Here is a 22,308-nt window from a genome sequence, read left to right as displayed (position 1 = left end):
CAGGCAGCCGTTTGCTGGGCCCCTTCTCTGCGACTGGCTCTGTACAGGGCACCGGGGGTGATGGAGATGGATGTGTCCTGCCCCCAGGGGCTCACAGACACGAAAACAGCAGCGTGGTGAGGCTCTGAGGGGACACACAGGCAGCTTGGCGACTGGGGAGGGCACAGAATCCGGACTGAGGTGCGGAGATGATCAGGGGAGGCTTTCCTGGAGGAGGCGACATTGAAGCTGAGCCTTCGAAGGACAGTGGGGCCCTGATTTGTGTGTGTGAATACTGCCGCCATGGCTGATTTCAAGCTACCAACTTGACGTCACTGCACCCCGAGTTGGGAAGAGATGTGTGTAGTCAGGAACAGGGGCCTGAAGAGCGGGCTCCTGTACGCCCCGTGCAGGGGATATGGAAGACCCATCCCTACTTGTGGGTGTCCTGGGTCCGTCAAGGAGGCACACCTCAGGCTCATGGGAACTGCGTAGTCCTAGGGCTGCTGGGGAAGATGGTGGCGTGACTCCAGCTGTTGTGGGAGTCTGGAAAGAATAACCTGAAATTTAGTCCTGCTGAGGTGTGAATGACTGATTTGAGTCTCGGGCAAGGACAGGTTTGGCTGCTTCTCATTTGTGTCCTGTCTTGTCACCCTCCTTCCTGCACCAGTGGCCTCTCTCCTTGCAGACCCAGTGCCGTCCCTGACCTCCATCCAGGTGCTGGAGAATTCGATGCCCATCACGTCCCAGTACTGCTCCTCAGAGGATGCCTGCAGGTGGGCTTGGCTACCTCCCTTCCCTCACCCCCACCCCCCCCCCCCCGCCCCAGGACAGGTTCCTTCTGGTAACATGAGCCCAGGCGGTCCAGGTGTTCAGATCTTGCTCCCCTCGGGGAGGAACTTCCCCCTCAAGGTGGGGCAGCCCCTTTCCAGGCCCCTGAAGGGCTCCACTGTAGACTGGGGGCTGAGGAGTTGATGGGAGGGGGGTGGGGGGCGGGGCAGGGTGGCCTTGTTGAGGAGCCAGCTTTGCCCTTTCAGGCCTGGAAACTTCACCTACCACATCCCCATCAGCAGCAGCACGCCGCTGCACCTCCGCCTGACCCTGCAGATGAAGTGAGTGCCGCCGTGGGGGATGGGGACCCAGTGGTCCCAGGCAGTGGCGGTGGGGGGGGGCGTGCTGAGGAGGGGTGCTAGCTTTATTGCCTGCTCCATGCTTCACTGGCTGTGTGACCTGGCAACCTCCGGGCATCGGTTCCTCATCTGTGAAATGGGCTGCTGCCTCCCAGGGGCTGTGAAGGCTGTGTGGGACGGTGGATGGGAAAGGGTTTGTGGCCGTCTGGAGCCTTGACGGCTACGCATCATTTTCAGGCTGTGAGGATTCAGTGCCCTTTCTCACCGGGGTGAGGGAGGTAGGGTGGAGGGCTGGCTGGGAGCGGGCTGGGCTGGAGGAGCTCAGAACCCCACTTCCCTGCTAACTGGGTCTTTCCCAGCTCCTCGGCCCCCGTGTCCGTGGTGCTGTGCAGCCTGATGTCAAAGGAGGAGCCGTGTGAGGAGGGGGGCTTTCCACAGAGCCTCCATGCCCACCAGGACACCCAGGTAGGAGACTGGGAAGCTGCGGGCCAGCCAGGCCGGAGCTTCCTCTCCCCGGCACATCTGGGCTTCCAAGCGGGAGAGGAGAGGGAGCTGGAGTCAAAGAGTGCAGGCATCTCCACGGAGGACATCTTGGGGCCTGGGCCTCTGTGTCTCAGGGAGGGGGGCATGCGTGCACCGCTCACCACTGAGTGTCTCCCGGTCCTGTGCCTGTCCTGACGAAGGCCTGGGGAGGAAAACAGTTCCACAAGGCCTAACCTGGGGTGAGCGCAATGGTGGAGACGGGTAGGGCATGTGGAGGGCGTCTTGGGAGCCCGTGGCAGGGAGAGCTGACCTTGTGTGGCCTCAGGGTCAGGCCAGCTGCCCCCAAGTCATGTTTGATTAAGATGAGACCTGAAGAGCAATATGGGATCAGCTGGGGTAAGAAAAGGGGACAGCGTCCCAGGAGTAGGGGAACAGCGGGTGCAGAGGCCTGGCGGCCAGGGAGAGTGTGGCGCGCTGGCAGAGCTGGAAACGTGGCGAGGGCCGTGCGCCTGGGGAGATGGGAAGGAGGCTGGACCTGAAGCTTGGGCGGGGCCAGTGGCATTGTTCCATCTGTGACTTTGGAAGATCCCTTGGGCTGTGTGGAGGGGGCTGCCTCCTGGTCTGGGAACCTGTCACCGTCGGGCTCTTCTCTGGCCATGTGACCCGAAGTTGCGACTCTCAACACAAGTTAAGGGAATTTCTTCTCACCCACTCGTGTGTTCATTCAACAAATATCTGTTGGGGCCTCCTCTGTGCCGGGCCCTGTGCTGGGCCCAGCTGAGGGGAGACAGAGGTAGGGAAGAAACAGGCCTTGCCTTCCAAGAATGCACTCTCTAGCCAGGGAGAAAAGAGGTGCAGAAAGTAGCTTGAGTAGAGGATGGAGTGGGTGAGAGCCCTGAAGAGGCTCAGGCCCTGGGCGGGGAGGGCTTGAATCCCAGCTCTGCCCAGCCTCGGTGGAGTTTAGGCAGGTAACTCAGCACTGTCCTCGTCTGTAAGCGGCACCTCCTCAGTGGGTTGCAGTGTGGATGGGGTGAGCGAGATACTTGGGATGTGCCCGGAGCACAGTGGTGAGAGGGAAGGCAGTAAGAGAGCAGCGGCTGTGGGCCCCCAGGTGCCTGGCACGGAGTATACACAGACGGTGGGCGCTGTTGCTCCCCGAAGTAGAAAGTGAGCCCTGCAATCTCTCTTCAGATCTCTGCTTCTCCGCTTTGTACACCATGCCACAGAGCCAGGGCTGTGACGGCCATGGCGAGGGATGCCGGTTGGCATGGGGCAGGGGGTGGGGGGCTGCGCAGCTGTCCTGACCCCTCTGCCCCCCTCTCTCCCCAGGGCACCTCCCACCAGTGGCCAGTAACCATCCTGTCCTTCCGCAGATTCACCTATCACTTCCGGGTGGCATTGCTGGTGAGCACCTGCGCCCTGTCTGCCCCCAGAGGTTCAGGGTGGGGCCTGGGGGAAGCGGGGGGTGGGGTGGGGGGACTGATGATTACATGGCGGGACATGGGCAGTGTCAGGCGACGTCAGCACGGCGAGCGCCTCTGGCGCCCACCCCCCACTGGAGCCACCGCACCGGTTCCCACTGCGCTTCCCTCCAGGGTCGGGCCAGCTGCAGCCCGGAGGCCCCGGCCTGGCCGGCCGCAGACTACTACTTCTGCTTCTACCGCCTGTGTGACTGAGCTGCCCTGGGAGGCGGCGCCACAGCAGGGCCCGGGGACCCCGGGCGCCCCCTCCACACTGGATGCCATTGTGTTACACTGGAGCCCGCCGCTGGCAATTCCTTGGAGGAACTGAGGCGGCTCGGCCCTCCCCGCGCCTGGTGAAACTGGAAGTCCTCACACTGGAGCTGCTGGGCCTGCTGGCGGCGCCCCCAGACCATGGAGGGCGCTGGAGGGAGAACTGCCGGGCCCAGGCCGGCCCGATTCACATGTGTCCGGATTCGGCCGATGGAGGGCTGGCGGGCGGCAGCGCCCCAGAGGCGGGGGAAGCCCGTGACTCGGCCCAGAGCCCACCCTTCCTGCCTCCCCTTCTGCGACTGGGAGCCACCCCTCTTCTGGAGAGAGGACCCGTCCGCCTTTGAGACCGGCAGGGGCTTGGCTCGAGCCCTCAGAGACTTGGCTGGATCCATGAGTCAGTGGAGGGCAGACAGCCCTCACCCTTGAAGCTGCTCCCTGGGGAGGGCTAGGTAGTGGACTTCTTAGGGTCTGACTGTTAACTGGACTTGGACTTCTAAGCTTTAAGCATGGCCCAGGAGGTCTCCTCTCCCTGGGAGAGCTTGGCTCCAAGAGCTCCCAGGGCAGCTGAAGCCAGCCCTGGATGGGCTGGCAACCGACCACGTGCCTTGTGTACACTTAGTGCCTGGCTGAACCAGGGGAGCCAGTGGGCCAGGTAAGCCTTGGACCCTTGAACCTGGAGTATCCCGAAGGGAAGGAAGTTCCCTGTGAGCCCCCAGAGGGCATTGCGGCCCCGCGGCCTGGGCCCCTGGGAGCTTCCAGAGCTCACAGAGGGCTCTGAGCAGAGGAGCGGGAATCCCTGCAAGGCAGCAGGCCGGTCTCGTCTGGTGGGTGGATGCAAATAGCTTTTGCTGTTATTAATGAAATAATTACTAAAATGCACTTAAACCCGGGCAGGAGTCGAAGGATGGAGATGGAAAGCCCGGAGTGGGCCAGAGCCCCGGGGGGACACTTGAAAGGCAGGGCCCTGGCTCTGATCCGTCCCAGGGAGCTCTGAGACACCCACCCCACTCCCGACCACCAGGACTGGCCTTTCCCTCCACTCTTGTCTGCTGGTGGCCTCACCTCCCCAGATTCAAGCGCTCCCGTGCTGGGCTTGGGCAGCCAGGCTGGGGGCCCCGTGCTCGGCAGTAGTCCCAGTTCTGCCCACTCCTCCCAGGAGCACAGTGGTGGGCTTGGGTTACGGAAGAAGTCTTATCTCAAGTGCCAACGTTAACCTTTCTTAGTGGGTATCCGGAGCTTTCTGAGGCCACATCCAGGCTCATGGAAGGAGAGTGGAAATCATTTCGTCGTGTCAGCCATGGGTTCAGAAACGGGGACAGAAATGCCGTCCTTGCCCTGTGATATTCTGCCACCGCTTTGGGAGCCAGGCCTTGCCCCATCTACCTCTCATTCTCAGCTTTGAGTGGGAGGCCTTTCTGTGGGAGACCTGAATCTTGAATAAGCCTAGGAAGCGCGGGCCCCCTTCTGCTATGGATGTCAAAGCACTTCTCCTCGGGACAGGGAAACACAGGGGGAATGGGGGTAGCGAGGATACCTAGCCTCCCAGCCCCCTCCCCAGTGTGGCTCCTCCTTCCGACAAAGGAATTACGTGGCTCCCCACACCATGCTGGCGGCCGAGCCTTACTTAGCGCTGCTCCCACTGGGGGAACCCTCCCTAAGTGCCATACAACTGCCGAGCCCTGCCCCTTCTAATAGGATTCTGGGGCTTCCTCAGTGGGGGTACAAGTTCTTGGACCGCAGCCCCCCTGTGCTTAACTGGAAGGTGACCCTCCACTGCTCCCTGGACCCATCTGGACACAGCATCGCCCCAATCTGGTTGGCAGCTGGCTGTTTCCATGCCTGGGGAGGGGGTCCTCAGTGCTGAGTTTGGGGCCAAGGCGGGTGGGGGGGGGAGGTCAACCTTGGACTAAAGTTGCCTTAAGCCCAGTGAGGGAAAGGGGCTTCAGGGAAGCCCAGTGGGCCACCTGCTGGAGGCTGACAGCTGCCTGGCGGGCGCCGGTGAGTGGGTGTCGTGGCTCCATCCCCTACCCCGGGTCCAGCAGCCTACCCCTCCCTTCCTCTCTCCCTTTTGGCATTTACTCCTGTAGCCACTGGGTCGATCTCCCCCAGGCTTCCAGCTGTACAGAGCGCCTCTCAATGCACAAGTGCCCCTGCCCATGTTACAGCCCCCCCACCCCGGGAAAGCCTGCGTGTGCAGAGTGTGCCCCTTCCCTCCCACTTAACTGCCCCTTCCTGCCCCGAGCTTTGACTCATATTTATCGCGTACCAACTCTGACTCTGGAGTGGGCAGAGGGAAGCAGCCCCAGGCCTGCTTGCTTCCTGTCCCCTGAACTGTTCTTTTCTGAAGTAAATATACGTATATAAATAAATGTATAAATACTGCTTTGTATCTGAGCTTGCCTCGCCGTCTTCTTGAGATTGTTCTGGTAGGAGATGGGGTCGCCCGTGGGCCTGGGACCAACTGGGGCCCCTGAGCCCGATGGATGCTTCGTACCCCATTATCCCTCGTAGCTTCAGGCTCAGCTTGGGAACAGGATGCAGCAGCCCCTTCCTCTAGCCACACCCCACGGACCTACTGCTGCCCTGCCTGGGTTAAAAGTAGCCACCTTAGGGAAAAGCTGAGCCTTTCGAGGGTCCCCGGCACCACTCAGAGGAGGGGACTGGCCCAGGGCAGACTTGACTGGTACGGGTTCCTACAGAAGTTTACACTAGAAGCCACAGTGGAGGGCAGGCCAAGCCCCTTCCTATCCACAGGTGAGCCCTCAATTCTAAGGATAAGACACTCCCCATATCCCTCTCATAGGCAGAGGGCAGGGCTTCCCAGCAAGCAGGAACCACCTGAAAGGCAGGTGAAATGGGAAGGGGTGGGACTGGGGAAGTCATGGGTCCCAGCACCTGCACCACTCCCACCCCGCAGGACCGGCACCAGGCAGGGCTGTCACACATCTGCCTTTATTGTGAGCAGCAGGTGGGACATTTCCAGCATAGTAAAAAAAACTAATTTACAAAAGCAGGGATTCAGTGAAGCCGCCTGGCTGGTACCTGAAAAAGAGGGGTATCAAAATGAGAGCAGTGACCCTTCTTTCCATCAGCTTTTCTCACGAAACCCCTATGCTCCTGGGGCAAGGGCTGATGGGCACAGTCCTTTGAAGCAGGGCCACCAGAGCCGATTGATTCTAAGTGACCTGTTTGGTGGATTATCTGCAGCAAGGTTGTGGGTATTTTTTTTTTGTCGCTTAGTCAAAATTTATTTCAATGACTGAAAACGTTGAAACTAACTAAAATGCTACTCCTGGAAGCAAGTCCCAGATGCTGGCCCCTTGCTGGGTCACTCCCCAGCGGCTCTCCAATCACTGTGTATGACGGGTAAGAATGCAGATGTGGAACCACGGGAAGCCTGTGCCCACAGCCCTACGTGGTACATCCCAGAGCCAGGTCGAGGCCTTGGACAGTGTGGAGACCTCAGAACTGACAAAGGTGGTCCCACTTGGCTCAAATGCCCATCAGGAGACAGGGAAAGGGGTACCTGTGTGTGGTGTCCCTATCCATTCTGCGGAGTCTCACTCCATTAACCAAGGGGTCATGCAGGCCAAGGACCCCGCTGATGGGGGCGTGGGGAGGCCTCTCCAGTGCCCACCCTGTCACTGCTCTTACCCTCGGGGGCTCACACGTAGATGCCGACCCAGAGCAGCAGGAAGAGCACTCCAAAGCCCATGAAGAGTGAGGCCACCAGAGAGATGAGGAGCTCTTTGTAGATATCCCGCGTGTATTTGGTGGAGGTGACCTCATAACTGGCAGGGCAATTAAGGAGAAGCAAAGGGGTGGCTGGTGTGGCTCTGGGCAGAGGGGCCCAGGAGGTGACCTAGACTCTGGTGCTCCTACCACCCTTCCAGCACCCATAATGACAATGAAGCCCAGAGGGGTTAGGCCACACAGCAGAGCTGGGACTAGCCCTCGTACCTCCTGACCCCTGAGCACACCACAGGGCCCTGTACCTAGCCTCCAGTCCAGCCAGGCCCCTCTGCTCACTGTCCTGGAAACCAGAAGAGCGAACTGAGCTCACCTGAACCTGGGAAATGAGGCCACAACCTGACTTTGGACGTCAAGTAGCCTTCCCTCAACCTCCTTACCATCCCCCATCCCCACACCGGAACAAAACTGGCAGGGTGCATGTGCCCAGCATGGCCCCTCCCTCAGTTTCCCACCTCACTAATTCTGGCCCACTGGCTGCTCAGTGAAAGGATACACGAAGAACCAGGCGGTGAAGAACATGCCAATGGCCAACAGCACCACGGTCAGATGCGGAAAGACAGCCGGGTTCACTGGACTGGTGTATCTGCTCATGGCCTCAAGCTCCTAAGGGAAGGCGTGAGATCAGAGTCATCAAAGAATCCCATGACCTCAATCTGGGGGCACTATGGGGTTATCACGGAGCCTCGTGTTGCTGTGACAGCTAGGAGCTTATTTCAGCTTGGGAAATGTGGAAATCCTTCAGAACCACCGTCAAATGATTCCGTTTGGGAATGACAACAATTACATCTTAGACTAAGGTGGCACTTTGTCTTTTCAATATGAGACAAGATGGGCAGCTGAGAGTCAGAGGCTGAGGCACAGAAGGTGACTGATTAGCTACAGACCAATGCAATGGTCCTTAACGTTTTCTGAGGCCACCGGCCACCATGAAAAAAACATGATGAAAGGTATGGACTCTTTGCCTGGGACAAACCGCATACTAATAATAACTCTCTCACAAGGCTGATGTATGATTTAAGAAAGGCGACAAATGCAATAGCATCTAACTCACTGCCTGGCATAGAGTAGTTGCTCAATAGGTGTTTGTTTCCCTCCCAAGGTTATAGGGAAGATTATGAGATAATGCTTGTGAAAGAGGGCTGTAAACGTAAAGTTCTGGACAAATGTCAACTTCCATTGTCACCCACCAGCAAACGCTTCTAAAATCCAGAACACAACAACTCTAGAGAAGTAAATTGACCTCATTGTTCTCAGAGACACTGGAATTCAATTCAGTAAACATTTATGCCCCCCTAAAAATGATAAAGACAATCGCTGCCATTGATTGAGCCTCCAATTGCTGGCCCCAGTGTTTGGCACTGGAAATACAAAGATGAATAGACATCATCCCAGGGCCAGAGGCACGTCAGATGGTGGTCACTAGGAGGCGTGGCAAATAACAAAGAAGTCCATGACACGTGGCAGGAGGTCTGTACATAGGTTGCGGGGCTCCCAGGAGAAAGAGGACAAGTGCCCGAGACAGTTGTTAGTACTTCAGCAAGAAGGTGACTTTTGCCCGGGACCGTGTAGTATGAGTACGAGTTCGGCAGGCGGGAAAAACTTTCCAGACAGGGGTAACAGATTGATCACAAGTAACAGAGATAAAAACTCGAAGGTATTAGAAATGCTCCCCATGCTCCTCATCCTTATAAATCGTTAGATCAGAAGCCTAGTGCCATCAAAACCTCAGCCTAAGGAGTCCATGGCAAGGGTCTTCCCTTCCCCGCCCCTCAGCCCAAGCCGAAGGATCCAGGAGCCTCCAGCCCTCTGGACCTCGGACATCTGAGGCTTCTGCGAGAAAAAAACAGGGCGCGGGACGGGCCCCGAGGGGTCCCCGAAGTCCCATCCGGAACTCCCCTCAACCCTCTCACCATTTTGCCGGGCACAGGGTAATCCACCGCTCAGGCACCGGAAGAACACGTCGGCAGGAGCAGGCGCGCTGTTCAGCCGGAAGAGGAAGTGCAGCTGCACAGGTGGCATTGTGGGATTTGTAGTCGTGTGGTTTCGGGTGTGGCAGGATCTGAGGCCTGCGGGGCGACCGGGGTGGAGTGGGGGCAAGCGGTAGAGAAGTGTAGGGTCGGCTCGCTGAGCGAGTCCGTTCACCCTGGCGGGACTGTTTGTCGTGAGAGAAGCTGGCCGAGAGGGCCGGGGCCTGCACTACACTTCCCAGGAGGCTGTGCGCCGCGGCAGGTCACGTGACGGGAGCGCGGGCTTTGGAAGGCGGTGGAGCGAGAGTGTATCAGCGGCTAGTGCCGAGGAGGCGGCGGGGCTGAGGAGCGAGTTGGGCTGAGATCTGTCCTGGGCCACGCCGGAGCGCCCCAGAGGCCAGGTGAGACCCTCCGGAAGCGTCTCCGAGAGCGGCGGGCCGTTTTGCCCCGGGTGTTGGGGAAGGCCGGCTGCTGCCGCGGGCGGGGCGGAGCGAGCGCGGGATTCGCTGTCAGGCGGGCCCGCCACTTTTCCCGCTCTGAGCCCGGGGCCAGTCGCTTAACTTCCGAGCCTCTCTCATCATTTGTAGAAAGAAGATAATTCCCAGCTCATGAGGTCTTTGTGTATTGCGACTAAGCTCCTGGAGGGGAGACATTTTTTTGAGCTACACTCGTTCACAACCCTTTCCTGCCTGCGTTTGTCGGACGCAGGGGGAGGATGCCCGGCTAACGAGGCATTGTCCCCTCGGTACACGTTCTAGCAAAGCAGGCAGCTTGAGGCACGAACCAAAGAATGGAGTGGGTTCTGCAGGGAGAACGTTTACAGAGCACTTAATCTTTGTCGGGGTTTTTGTCTGTTATCTCAGTTAACTCTCAGGAGGTCTTAGTATTAATTGAGAGGACTTCCTTACTAGACTGTACGTTTCCTGACGATGGGAGCCTGTCTTGTTCTTTTCATCTTACGAGGTGCTGACTTGGTGCCGTTTTGTTGTGCTAGATATGTTTAGCCGAGGGCGTGAAGTTGGTGAGATAGCACCCCTGGTAACCCTTCCTCCTTTTGCATCCTTTAAGTTCCTCCTTGTCTTACCTGCCTTTCTCTTTTAGCTGTCCCTCTGTATTGCTATGGGAATTCAAGGACTGGCCAAACTGATTGCCGACGTGGCCCCCAGTGCCATCCGGGAGAATGACATCAAGAGCTACTTTGGCCGCAAGGTGGCTATCGATGCCTCCATGAGCATTTATCAGTTCCTAATAGCTGTTCGCCAGGGGGGCGATGTGCTGCAGAATGAGGAGGGTGAGACCACCAGCCACCTGATGGGCATGTTCTATCGCACAATCCGAATGATGGAGAACGGCATCAAGCCCGTGTACGTCTTTGACGGCAAGCCGCCACAGCTCAAGTCAGGGGAGCTGGCCAAACGCAGCGAGCGGCGGGCTGAGGCGGAGAAGCTGCTGCAGCAGGCCCAGGCTGCTGGGGCCGAAGGGGAGGTGGAGAAGTTTACGAAGCGGCTGGTGAAGGTCACCAAGCAACACAATGATGAGTGCAAGCATCTCCTGAGCCTCATGGGCATCCCATACCTCGATGCGCCCAGCGAGGCTGAGGCCAGCTGTGCCGCCCTGGTGAAGGCCGGCAGAGTCTATGCCGCGGCCACCGAGGACATGGATTGCCTGACCTTTGGCAGCCCCGTGCTCATGCGGCACCTGACTGCTAGCGAGGCCAAGAAGCTGCCCATCCAGGAGTTCCACCTGAGCCGGATTCTGCAGGAGCTGGGCCTGAACCAGGAGCAGTTTGTGGATCTGTGCATCCTGCTGGGCAGTGACTACTGTGAGACCATTCGGGGCATTGGGCCCAAGCGGGCCGTGGACCTCATCCAGAAGCACAAGAGCATCGAGGAGATCTTGCGTCGGCTCGACCCCAACAAGTACCCTGTGCCGGAAAATTGGCTCCACAAGGAGGCCCAGCAGCTCTTCCTGGAGCCCGAGGTGCTGGACCCGGAATCTGTGGAGCTGAAGTGGAGCGAGCCAAATGAGGAAGGGCTTGTCAAGTTCATGTGTGGTGAAAAGCAGTTCTCCGAGGAGCGAATCCGCAGCGGGGTCAGGAGGCTGAGCAAGAGCCGCCAGGGCAGCACCCAGGGCCGCCTGGATGATTTCTTCAAGGTGACCGGCTCCCTCTCTTCAGCTAAGCGCAAGGAGCCAGAACCCAAGGGGTCCGCTAAGAAGAAGGCCAAGACTGGGGCAGCAGGGAAGTTCAAAAGGGGAAAATAAACGGGTTTCTCTTTATTATACCTCCTTGACCCCAGAATACCTGCCGTGTTGTACCCGCAAGAGCTGGCGCTGGAGAAACCTCCGTGGGGGTGGGGAGGGGCTTGCATTGCTTCCCTAGCACCACCCTGCTCAGTAGTGCTTTTCCCTTTGTTACTTGATGTCATGGCGGGAAGGCCACAGAGGTTTGTTGTTTTCTTCCTTTTTAGCTCAGGAAAAGTATGTCAGGCTGAAGCGGCCTCTCAGGCAATTTAATGGACACTGAATCCATTGTTACATGAAAGTGATAGCAACAAGTTTTGAAGAAGAAAGAGGGAGATAAATGGTGGAGACAAAAGACCGGAAATGATTTCCTGCCTGGCCAACTGGTGGCTGGTGGGAGGTGACCGGGGGACTAGACTGTGCTTCTCTTTGGCTCAGCCTTGACCCACCCTGAAGGGTAGCCATCAGGAAGATGCAGTCTTAAACAGATGGGAAGAGCTGCCGAGACATAAGATAGGCAGAGTCCCTGGAGTTGGCAACAAGGGTTTGATTACCAGCTGTGTGTCCTGAGGTGGGCAGAAACTTGAACTAGCTATGGACATAACTCTAGTCTTTACAGTGGTTATTCAGAGGCATAAAGTGGTGGTGCTTCTCGTGGCCTCTCTGAGGCAGTTAATTGATTTGAAACTTTGGGATAAGATGCTGGGTTTTATGTTTTGAAAGATATGAGAAGAGTCAATAAAATTATAAAAGTAACCAGAATGTCCTGTTCTTTGAGAACATTTGAAGACATCTCAAGTGCCCCAGGTTTCAGGCAGTATAAAATGTTCTTTTCACTCCAAGTTAACATGCTGGAATTGCACTGTAGCAATGGGTGGTTTGAGTGGCCACAAGATGGCACCGTGCTCCGTAGAATGGCCGAAGCGGCTTTGGCAGCACTTCATCCATTTAGAGGGTGATGCCTAGTTTTATCTTGCTGGGAAAGGAGTTTTAATAAATTGAACGAATTTCTAGCTTTCCACCTACTGTGTCAGATAAAGGAGCTCCTTCGAGAAATCCTCACAATTTAGATCACCTACTTCATAGCATCCAAGCATTTACTTTACTAGTTTGTAAACCGTGAAAGCTGCCATTCAGAAATCACCTTGTTTCCTCTGTGACGTCAGGTTCAGGTTACTGTTTTTCGTAGAGGTGGAATGTTCTTGTACTCTGAAATTTTTATAATCCTAATAAAACTTGGTAGGGGGCTGTCCTGTTCGAGTTTCTAATTTTGTAGCATTCCTATCACTGCCATTTAAAGTTAACCAAGGACACTTAAGTGGTCTGAAATTTAAGTTGACAATATTTCAACAGATAAAGCAGGTACAAGACTAAAGACCAGTAGTTTTCAAACTCTCGATCTTAGTATCTGTTCACTGCTCTGTCTCTAGCAGTTGACAAATGAAACCAATTTTCCAGATTGAAGCGAGCCACACAACTTATTCCCTGACCAGGGATCAAACCTGTGCCCCCTGCAGTGGAAGCGTGGAGTCCTAACCACCAGACCGCCAGGGAATTTTCCTGAGCTCCATTTTCTCATTCAGGTAATTTGATTCTAAGCCTGCAGTAATGGTGATGGGACCCAGAGGTGGGAAGACTTAGGTGTTACCACCTCAGTGCAGTAGCTCTAGTTAAGGGCCTGTCCCCTGTGGTAGCAGGTAGCATGGTTGGTTTTCCTCTTATTTTTGAAGTTGAGTTACCTGATCTTTTCCAGTTTATTAACCACCGCAGGGAAAATCAATCCTGCAAATCCTATTTAGCACATTTTTAAAAATATGTATTTATTTTTGGCTGTACTGGGTCTTCATAGCTGCACGGGCTTTCTCTAGTTGTGGCAAGCAGGGGCTACTCTTTGTTGCGGCATGCAGGCTTCTCATTGCGGTGGCTTCTCTTGTTGCAGAGCATGTGCTCTTAGCACACGGGCTCAGTAGTTGTGGCTCGCGGGCTCTAGAGTGCAGGCTCAGTAGTTGTGGCGCATTAGTTGCTCCGCGGCATGTGGGATCTTCCCAGACCAGGGCTCGAACCCACGTCCCCTGCATTGACAGGCGGATTCTTAACCATTGCGCCACCAGGGAAGCCCTAGCACATTTCTAATATTCTCGCTTGGAGAGGAGAGCTGTTCTAGTAGGGCAGTGGTTAAAAGGGCATTGCTTTGCAGTCCAGCTCTGAGGTATTAGGCCTTACAGAGATTTAGGCAAAAAGGAAACCTATGGAGACTACCTACACAGACTATCAGAGTTTAAAAGGGTGAGGGCGTTGCCTCATGGTAGTAGGAAGCAGTGCGCTAAACGCTAGAATTGGCTATAGCGCACACAGGCAGCCTAGCATTGGAACATGTGCGTATCATGGGAATGGGCTGGCCTTTTTCTCCTTGCCACAGTCCACCTGTGCCTTGGTGTTTCCACAGCAGCCTGATGACCCTCCTTCTGCCCCAAGGGGCTTAGGCAAGGGGGAGTCAGTATGGGGACTCATATTCACAAAGAAGTGAGAGTCGGATAGTAACTTGTAGCAGAGGTACAGGGACTCCTGTCAACAGAGGCAGGAGAGCATCATGGATTATAACAGCCTTCGTTTGGTCAAAATTACCTTTATTTCTCAGTTTTACTCCATTGGCGTGTGGTAACAAAACTGGCACACACAGAAAGGATGCTGATATTGGGTCTAATTAAAATGCCTCTGGCAAAGTGGTAGGAAGATGAAAGTAACAAAGATAAGCATATAAATTGGAGTTTTTAAAAAGTGAGTTCAAATGTTAGTTCTGCCACATCTATGACCAGAGGCAACTTATCCTCTCTAATCCTGTTTTCTCATGTCATTGTTTGGATTTGAGATCACTCATGTTACCTTTGCAATGTCTGAGCTTTTTGTCACTAGTCTGTCCCTTTGTGGCCATGTGAGACCACACTGGTCCAGGCTAAGGAGAGAAGGCCACAGTGGTTGAGGTGCTTTGAGGGCTCGGACTTGGCTCAGTAAGTTTCACTAGCTCTGCTCAGGTTGGGCAGCCTGGGCCCAAAGCCAGATGGCTTGATAGGCTGGGTTCAGCACCTATTCTGGAATGAAGGAGCCAATGAAAGTACAGCTCTCCAATTCTGCTCCTAATTGTTCTACCCAGACTGTCTTAAGCCAGGTTCTGCCCAAATGGAAAAGATCTAAAATCTGTAACCTGTTCTGCCGTGTGCGTGTGTGTGTTTAGGTCTGTCTGTGTTTTGACAAACCTCTAAGTAATCACAACAGCCTTCCCGTTAGGTGGTGCCTCTAATCCCACCCCAGCATGCCTTAGGACCTTCATCTCCCTGATTACCATTCTCATCTCCTTGCCATTCCTTTCCTAAACTAAATATGAATTCTCCCAGGTCTCTGCTTTTTCCTTGTAGTTTAAGGTACTTTCTTTCCAGTGTCCAAGATGCTCAATATGCTTCGAGTAGATGCTGTTGGGACAGGTGAATGATCCCCTCACCTCACCTGCAAGGCAGTGGGTGTGGGAAGGGGAAAGGGTGTGAATGTTGGTAACCCATGGGGTACAGTCCTGTGTTCACTCTCTAGAGATGGGTTAAACTGTTTCTATCTTTTAAAAAAAAACAGGAGATTAAAAAAATTGTATTTCAGTATTAGACTGATATACCTTTAAGAGATTCTCCTAAATTCCTACCTGGTCTCCAGCAGAGAAAGGTACTTGAACAGAATTGCCAGAGTAAGGATGCTGAAGGGCAGGCATGATAATCACAAACGCCTGTGTTTTTCCCTTCCTGTTTCCGGTTAGAACTATGAAGTCATTACACTTAACCCATTGCTCCTGCTCAGAAGTAATGCTGTAACATAATTTAGGTTATGGAAAATCTCTTACGGCCCGTATATTCTTTATGACTGAACCCTGTGTTTTCGTCATGACTGCTAATTCACCCTCTCCCAGCTTGGTCACTTGTGCTCACTAACTGCTACTTTATTAAATTTGGAATTACAGGTCGGGGAGCAAAGGGAAACCCCTGGGAGCCCCCGTTTGTTTCTACGGAGGAGAAGACTAAGCGCCCGTCTGCCCACCTGCTTATGGAGCAAGAAGTAGACTCCCCATGCTCGGGTGGAGAGAACACCACCCGAGCGTTCTCTCCCTCGGGTGGTGGTCAAAAGAGGTGAATCAAAAGCTGAAAGGATTTTTAATGGCCAGCGACTCTCTGCTGGCTGTTTTGGCAAGCCCTGGGACCTTATGCTCCTTTGGTACCCTGGATGGAATGTGGGACCAAATCCTGTAGTGCCAGCATCCTTCAGGGCCAGATGCCTCCGACACCACAGCCCTCCCTGCTTCTAAAAGTGGAAAAATTGCTTCTCCAGGAGCCTGAGGCAGACATGGGTCACACCTAGCCCTAGAGTGAGCCAAGCTGCCAGGCCTCAGGCGCTAATGCTTCCTAAATCTTGCCCAAAAGGTTCAGCTGCTCTGTCCTCCTCCAGCCTGCGAACCTCTGAGGTTTGCAAGCAAGAGTGGAGAAGGCACTGAGAAGTGGACCAGTGGGATGAGCTCCTCCCTTTCCTCGATGGAAATTTTTTTTGGGGGGGCCACACCGTGCGGCACGTGGGGTCTTCGTTCCCCAACCAGGGATTGAACCTGCGCCCCCTGCATTGGAAGCACGGAGTTTTAACCATTGGACCGCCAGGGAAGTCCCCTGGGTGGAATTTTAGTGCTAAACCTCTTCCTGATTTCTGGGCTCAGTGGACCCTCCTTATTTTAACACCCTCCTGACTCCCTCTTTGCCCACCAACCACTTGCATCTGCTAAACAAAAAAGGAAACAAAACTGTCACATCCCTGTCCCAACAGCTCCACCCCTCCTTCCAGGGGGCTTGCGCACCCCTCTTTGGGTCTTAGATCTGTGCCTAGAAGATAAAGGGGAGGGGTTTGAGTCAGAGCCTTTATCTCCTCAAACCCACCCCCTCTGAATATTAGGATTGTAGTGGCATGGTCCCCAAGCCCCCCTCTGCTTTGGCTCCAAGGCTCTTCTTCCAGACGGGATGCTGCTCTTATTGGTGGAGATAGGCATCTAGCCAGAGCTGCCCGGACTCTCTCAGTGAGCTGAGGGGACAAGATGGGAGCAGGCGGTGAGGGAGACAGAGTGGAGAGGAGCCCCAAAGCCATACCCGCCAGAAGTGCAGCAGTGAGGCCCTTCCAGAGGTGACGTAAAGCCCCCTTGACGTGAGCACTCGCCTCCCCTTTGCTTCTGAGAAAGGGCTTGGGCCATGGCACTGAGAGCAAAGGCCCAAACTGGCCACAAAACCCACAGAGCACCTGGCCTTGGCCTTGGTGGCCTCCATTCCAGACGACCTGGGGACACCTTCCTGTGGCTCCCGCCCCATTCTTCACCACTGCCCCCACTGCCCTGCCCTCTTCCCGGGCTCAGGTACTCACTGGACAATGTCGGCAAAGGCTGAGAACAGGGGCTTGGACTGGTACTCTATGCCATGCTTGGCACACAGGGACTGCACCAGGGGAGCCACTTTGTGGTAATTGTGTCGAGGCATCGTGGGGAAAAGACTTCACGGAGAGAGAACGGGACAGTCAGTGGCTCCAGCTCCTGTGGCCCCCCCATCCCCCTCCTACGTGGACCCTCCCCAGGTCCCTGCTTCCGAGGCCTCCCTACTCACTGGTGCTCGATCTGGAAGTTGAGGTGGCCACTGAACCAGTCATTGAAGGCTGACTTGTGGACATTGCATGTTGCCTGGAGCTGGAGGAGAAGGTTGGGGGAGCATGGCTCTGGGTACCAGATGGAAAGGCCAGCCCAGCCCTCTCCAGGCAAAGCTGGCCTGTACCTGGTCACTCCCTTCTCCACGTGGTGGCAGGAGAGAAGCTTCAGGCTAACGAGGCAAGGTTTGGGAGCATCTCTTGTTACCACTGCCCACCCCTACCTGTGCCCACCCACCCTTATTAGTTGTGCCCAGGTCTTCCAAGTGACTGTCCCTCACCTGGGTGGAGACCCAGTCCACGTTCCTGTCGTAATCAATGTGCATGGGGATGTGGTTCATCTGTGTCACCCAAACAAACCAGTTGCTTTCCAGGAACCTGGTAGACAGGGCACGCAGACAAAACCAGTACAGGCAGAGCCTGGAGTTCTGACCCTCGCTCAGAAGCGGCTCCAACCCCGCCACCCTCCCCAGCCAGCGCCCCCAGACCAGACTGGTTACTCCCACACATTTTCTCTGCGCTGCTCCCTCCTCCCCCATCAAGTACTGCCACCCTCCCCAGCCAATGCCCCCAGACCAGACTGGTTACTCCCACACATCTTCTCTGCACCGCTCCCTCCTCCCCCATCAAATACTACCTGACCGTGAAGAAAAGGCCCAGGAAGCCTTTCAGTCCCAGCAGTGGCACGTAAGTGAGGAAGATGCGGACGTAGAAGCTGATCATCCAGGCCAAGTCCTGCAGCGAGAGGCAGAGCCCTGTGACGGCACAAAGCACCTCGCCTCTCACGGCACTTGTTCCTCTGCGTGGAGCAGCCATCCTCCCCGGTCCTCAGACTGGAGTGCTCACGGCAGGCTCTCCCAGCTGCCCCGTCCGGCGCCATCTAGCTCCGCTCCGTTCCTAGTGGCGCCCCCAGCCCTCCTTGCCAGTTTCCTTCACAGGTACCAGGTCTCCCTGCCTCCACTTCCTCCCAACCTGTCTCCATCCTTCACCCCTTCATCACGCTGCCAAGTGAGTCTTCCGGGATCGTGGCTCAGTCTGTGCCAGTACCCTGATCAAATCGCTGATGAGTTTTCTGCACCACCCTCCTCCCCTGACACCCGAGTCCTCCACCACATGTCCGGTGACCAGATTCGCCCCTTAATTCCCAGCTTCTCTGCTCAGAGTCCATCCCACCTCCCCTGCCTCTGCCTGCCCTCCAAGGCCAGCTAGGTAAGTGACTTTGCGAAGTCTTTTCTGATGCCTCCCATCCAGCCAGATGCAGTCAGGCCCCTTTCAAAATCCCCAAAGCTTCTGCCTGTACCTCTTGTCTGGTGTCAACCACATCCTGTTTCACCAGAAGTTTCCTGAGTGAAGGTGCCGTCTCTTATTCATCTTCCCCCTCCCCAGCCTGGCCCCTGCTTTATGCCGAGCACAATAACCAGGAGATAACTCGCTGAATTAAATGGGGCATCAGGAGTCAGGTTGCCTGCTGAGCCCAAATCATCTCACCTAGAGATAAGGAAGGGTCGATACCTGGTTCTGTTACTTTGCTTTAAATTAGGCCTGGAGTAAATCTCAGTGGGATTTCCCCTGGAGAACCCCCTTCCCATCCCTCAGGGTACTGGAGACAAAGAATGTGGGATTTGGGGTCCATGGATACTTACCACCCACTTCTTCCTCTGGATAACAAAATAGAAAATATACCACTGGAAGTAGAGAGGCAGCAAGGCTGGGGGCCCAACTGGGGAGGAAATGGACACAAGGTGGGAGGTGTGAGCAGCACTAAAGTGTCACTAAAGGGCCAGATGGTGCTGGACAGATGGCCTCCAGCACAGGGCTGCCCCTCTGCCATCTCCTCCTGTTGCCCCTCCAGCTGCCTCGGCAGTCCCCAATCCATTGGAACCGACAGGCGCTGGAGGTGGGCATGAAGGCAAGTCTGAAGAAAGCAGAATCTCCCAGTGGATGCTGAGAGGGTGAGGCGGGGGGAACGTGGCATTCTCTTCCATGGAAAAGGATAGCTGGGGAGACAAGCTCCACGCGCAGAACTTGCTCTGCTCCTTTGCCTTTAAAAGGTACTGCTCTGGGGCTTCCCTGGTGGCGCAGGGGTTGAGAGTCCGCCTGCCGATGCAGGGGACGCGGGATCGTGCCCTGGTCCGGGAAGATCCCACATGCCGCGGAGCGGCTGGGCCCGTGAGCCATGGCCGCTGAGCCTGCGCGTCCGGAGCCTGTGCTCCGCAAGGGGAGAGGCCACAGCAGTGAGAGGCCCGCGTACCGCAAAAACACAAAAATTCCTTTGAATGAAAATGGGATTGATGAACTCATCCCCTCCTTTCCTTTAAAAATTTGAATTTTTAGAAGGGTTTAAAACTTTTTAGACATTATGGAGATTTTTAAAGCAGGGAATATACACAGCAGTCTTGAGAGAGCTTAAGACAACCACAGCAATGTTTTCTCCCCAGCTCCCTCTTCAGATCCAATCCTCCCATTGCTAGTCTATCTACCTTTGTCCTTCTGGGTGTTAGACTGTGTCCCACTGCGTCACCTTGGCCCTGGCCTGTTTGACAAGATTTAAAGTGAGGTTTCAGGCTTAGTCGGGATGGCCCCCCACCATCCAGGTCCCTTGTGGAAGCCAGGGTGGGACTGGAGGAACTAGTTTGCCTCCAACACAAGTGACCTTTGACCAAACATTAGCCTAACTCTTGCCTTTGCCCCTTGAGAAGGTAGACTGCCCCCTCGCAGGGGGCACGCTGTTCCAGGCGGAGAACTTCCCCCAGCCTTCACTGCAAGCACCGCAGTCCCGAGGCGGCATCCCACGCCCCGCCCCCGGGCTGGAGGAGGACTCACTCAGGAAGAAGTACCGGTGCTGATGGTTGTACGGCATGTGCTTTCTCTTCTGTTTCCCAAGCTGTGAAGGAGAGCAAACACATCAGCCCACAGGCCAGTCACCCAGTCCCCTCCCCGTGACCTCGGCTTCTCCCCGCTCAGGAGCCGAGGCCTCCTGCGGGGGCCGTCAGCTTGCTGGCGCCACGGGAGGCTCCAACAAGGCCAGCCTTACCTCCAGCTCCTGGCGCGTGAAGCCCGGGCTGCTGGATTTGCCAAGCGCGCCACACCGTGGACGCGGCTCGGTGGCCCACACCCACACCCACACGAGGCCTGGGCACAACGGAGCCTGCAGGTCCTCAGTACACCTCATGCTCAGCCCGAGACGCCCTTGTCAGGTTTCCAGGCCCCTCCACCTCCCCTTCCTTTCTCCATCTGATACTCTTTTGACACCAGGGTCTCCACAGACAACAATTTTTACCCTTACATGGGCCAGGATCCCCTCTACATCCAGCCCCTGACCTTCTCCAAATCTTCCGGTCTCTTCAAATGTCAACGTGAGCTTTATAAAGTCCCTTGAAAGCTAAGCACAGTTTGGCAAATATTTGTGGAAAGATTACCAAAATCAGCTTGGCAATCTGAAGGCTCTGGCAAGGTTTTCCCCAGCGGCTGGTGGTGATTTTGTAAGCTGAGCAGCCGTAGAGACAGGCTGGGGCTGCCAGGCCAGCCAGTCAGTCCGTGTCCCCTAGTGGGAGCTCTCACAACCGTGACAGCGAAGCTCTGCACTCGTGTTTGAGTCATGGCTCCTGTTCCTCGTGTCCTGGTCAGTTCTGGCCACCAGACGACCACAGGGCACAGGAGGGACTCTACCCCAGAGCAGAATGCCAGCTCACCCTTCTTTCATGAATCCATCTACTGTTTTTTTATGCGGTATGCGGGCCTCTCACTGTTGTGGCCCCTCCCATTGCGGAGCACAGACTCCGACGCGCAGGCTCAGCGGCCATGGCTCATGGGCCCAGCCTCTCCGCGGCATGTGGGATCTTCCCGGACCGGGGCACGAACCCGTGTCCCCTGAATCGGCAGGCGGACCCTAACCACTGCGCCACCAGGGAAGCCCCCATCTACTGTTTTGACAGGACGCTTACTGATACCTTATCCTGTGCCAGGCACTTCTGCTAAATGAAGCCTTCTTTCTCCACTAAGTGATTCATTCAACAATTTATTTATTGAGCATCAACGTGCCCGGCACCGTTCTAGGTGTGAGGATATAGAGATGAATAACACGAAATTCCTACCCTCGTGGAGCTTATCATCTGAGGAGAGGAAGCTGGTGATAAATTTGGAGACAGAGCTCAAGGTAATTACAGATTAAAAACAGGAAAATACGACAGAAAGTGAGGTAGGCAGTGTTTTGGCTAGGGTAGTCCTATATATGGCCTCCTGGGGCCCTGACATCAGAACTGAGACCTGAATGGTGACAAGGAGCCAGCAATGCAGACATTCGGGGGAAGAGCATTTAAAGCAGAGGGAACAAAGGTTTGGGCCGTTCAAGGTACAGAAAGAAGGCCAGTGTGGCTGGGAATATAACAGAGGAGAATAGTTGATAAAGCCAGAAAACTAGGGACGGCCGCGTCATGTTGAGCCTTAGCCCTGGGAAGGCCACAGTAAGGAGGTTAGATTTTATTCCAGTGGGGATGGGAAGCCTGGGACGGCTTTCAGCAGGTGGCACTATCTGCTTTGCGCTTTAAAGGCTCACTCTGGCTAGAGGTGGGGGAAATGAACTGTAGAGGGCAGGTAGAGTTGAAGGGAGACCAGTGAGAAGGCTGGAACAATGATCCAGACCTGAGACGGACCAGACCCGGGGATGGGAGGCAGAGGAGAAGGAGAAGTCGATGGACTGGGATATGTTCTGGAGGCAGCAAGCCTTGCTGATGACCTGGAGGTGGGGGTGAAGTTCATCCCATCCTAAGCAACATTAACTGAGGCGGGGGAAGCCGAAAGAGCAGCATCTGTCTTGTTTGGTGGGGTGTGTGCACAGAACTCTGGCCTCCTTATTTTGGGACTCTTCGGGAAGGGAGCCCTGTCCGCTGGCTGCCTCTTCGAATGGCGGTCAAATTAGGATTGTGATGGCCATTACAACCCTGATAACTGCCCCACTGTGTTTCAACTCTTGGAGGCCAGAAAGGTGGTATTTCGGGTGAAGTGTCCCCTGCACTTCCTTGTTGTCCAGGAGAGTTGGGAGGCACTGGGGCGATGCTACTGGGTCAGCCCAGGGATCAGTGCTCAGTCAAACTGGACCCAGTGAGGCTGAACCAAGTGCCAAGCAGCCTGTAGCCCACGCATTTCCTAACAGCCTAACATCAGCCTCATAACTAGGCAAAAAAAAAGTTATTTTTTTCCCAGAGCATTCTCTATTTTTAGTGTCTGCAGATAGGAGTTTCCTAAAAACCTTAGTACCAAGAAGCAACAGAGGCAGTGGTGTGAGAAGACTCTCTTCCTTCCACTTAAGACTCCCAT

The 22,308-nt window shown here is 55.3% G+C and overlaps 4 protein-coding genes across 5 annotated transcripts in view; 2 read left to right on the top strand and 2 right to left on the bottom strand.

Annotated features, from left to right (window-relative positions):
- Window positions 1-3,268, top strand: part of MYRF (myelin regulatory factor) — a 28,374-nt gene extending 25,106 nt beyond the window's left edge. The window contains exons 22-26 of the mRNA XM_007462172.1: window positions 668-755; window positions 1,017-1,091; window positions 1,469-1,574; window positions 2,922-2,996; window positions 3,188-3,268. Coding sequence (XP_007462234.1) covers window positions 668-755; window positions 1,017-1,091; window positions 1,469-1,574; window positions 2,922-2,996; window positions 3,188-3,268 — 425 coding nt within the window. The remainder of the gene's footprint in view (window positions 1-667; window positions 756-1,016; window positions 1,092-1,468; window positions 1,575-2,921; window positions 2,997-3,187) is intronic.
- Window positions 3,269-6,266: 2,998 nt separating this feature from the next.
- Window positions 6,267-9,076, bottom strand: TMEM258 (transmembrane protein 258). The gene is made up of 4 exons (XM_007462171.1): window positions 8,989-9,076; window positions 7,572-7,681; window positions 6,980-7,116; window positions 6,267-6,367 (listed from the first exon to the last, which is right to left on the bottom strand). Exons 1-3 carry the CDS (start codon window positions 8,989-8,991, stop codon window positions 6,990-6,992), a joined length of 240 nt encoding a protein of 79 aa, XP_007462233.1. The 5' UTR covers window positions 8,992-9,076; the 3' UTR covers window positions 6,267-6,367; window positions 6,980-6,989.
- Window positions 9,077-9,341: 265 nt separating this feature from the next.
- Window positions 9,342-12,032, top strand: FEN1 (flap structure-specific endonuclease 1). Its single transcript, XM_007462170.1, has 2 exons — window positions 9,342-9,446; window positions 10,147-12,032. Exon 2 carries the CDS (start codon window positions 10,165-10,167, stop codon window positions 11,305-11,307), a length of 1,143 nt encoding a protein of 380 aa, XP_007462232.1. The 5' UTR covers window positions 9,342-9,446; window positions 10,147-10,164; the 3' UTR covers window positions 11,308-12,032.
- A 3,949-nt stretch (window positions 12,033-15,981) lies between these two features.
- The window catches only part of FADS1 (fatty acid desaturase 1), an 11,489-nt gene continuing 5,162 nt past the window's right edge, over window positions 15,982-22,308 (bottom strand). For both annotated transcript variants that reach the window (XM_007462164.1, XM_007462165.1), the window contains exons 6-12: window positions 19,816-19,876; window positions 18,636-18,712; window positions 17,630-17,727; window positions 17,274-17,370; window positions 16,956-17,035; window positions 16,720-16,845; window positions 15,982-16,386 (exon numbers count right to left, since the gene is read on the bottom strand). In XM_007462164.1, the coding sequence (XP_007462226.1) occupies window positions 16,335-16,386; window positions 16,720-16,845; window positions 16,956-17,035; window positions 17,274-17,370; window positions 17,630-17,727; window positions 18,636-18,712; window positions 19,816-19,876 (591 nt within the window). In that variant the 3' untranslated portion in view covers window positions 15,982-16,334. The remainder of the gene's footprint in view (window positions 16,387-16,719; window positions 16,846-16,955; window positions 17,036-17,273; window positions 17,371-17,629; window positions 17,728-18,635; window positions 18,713-19,815; window positions 19,877-22,308) is intronic.

This window comes from Lipotes vexillifer, unplaced genomic scaffold (genome assembly GCF_000442215.2).
Source record: "Lipotes vexillifer unplaced genomic scaffold, Lipotes_vexillifer_v1.1 scaffold1129, whole genome shotgun sequence".
In the NCBI taxonomy this organism is placed as follows: domain Eukaryota; kingdom Metazoa; phylum Chordata; class Mammalia; order Artiodactyla; family Lipotidae; genus Lipotes; species Lipotes vexillifer.
Note: the sequence above shows the minus strand (reverse complement) of the source record. Positions and strands in the feature narration are given on the sequence as shown.

Excerpts from the sequence above, each read along its gene's own strand:
- TMEM258 (XM_007462171.1), bottom strand. Across the intron at positions 7,117-7,571 it reads TTCACCGCCTGGTTCTTCGT|TTATGAGGTCACCTCCACCA; the intron begins GTATCCTTTCAC and ends TTGCCCTGCCAG.
- FEN1 (XM_007462170.1), top strand. The coding sequence starts at position 10,165 with ATGGGAATTCAAGGACTGGCCAAACTGATTGCCGACGTGGCCCCCAGT.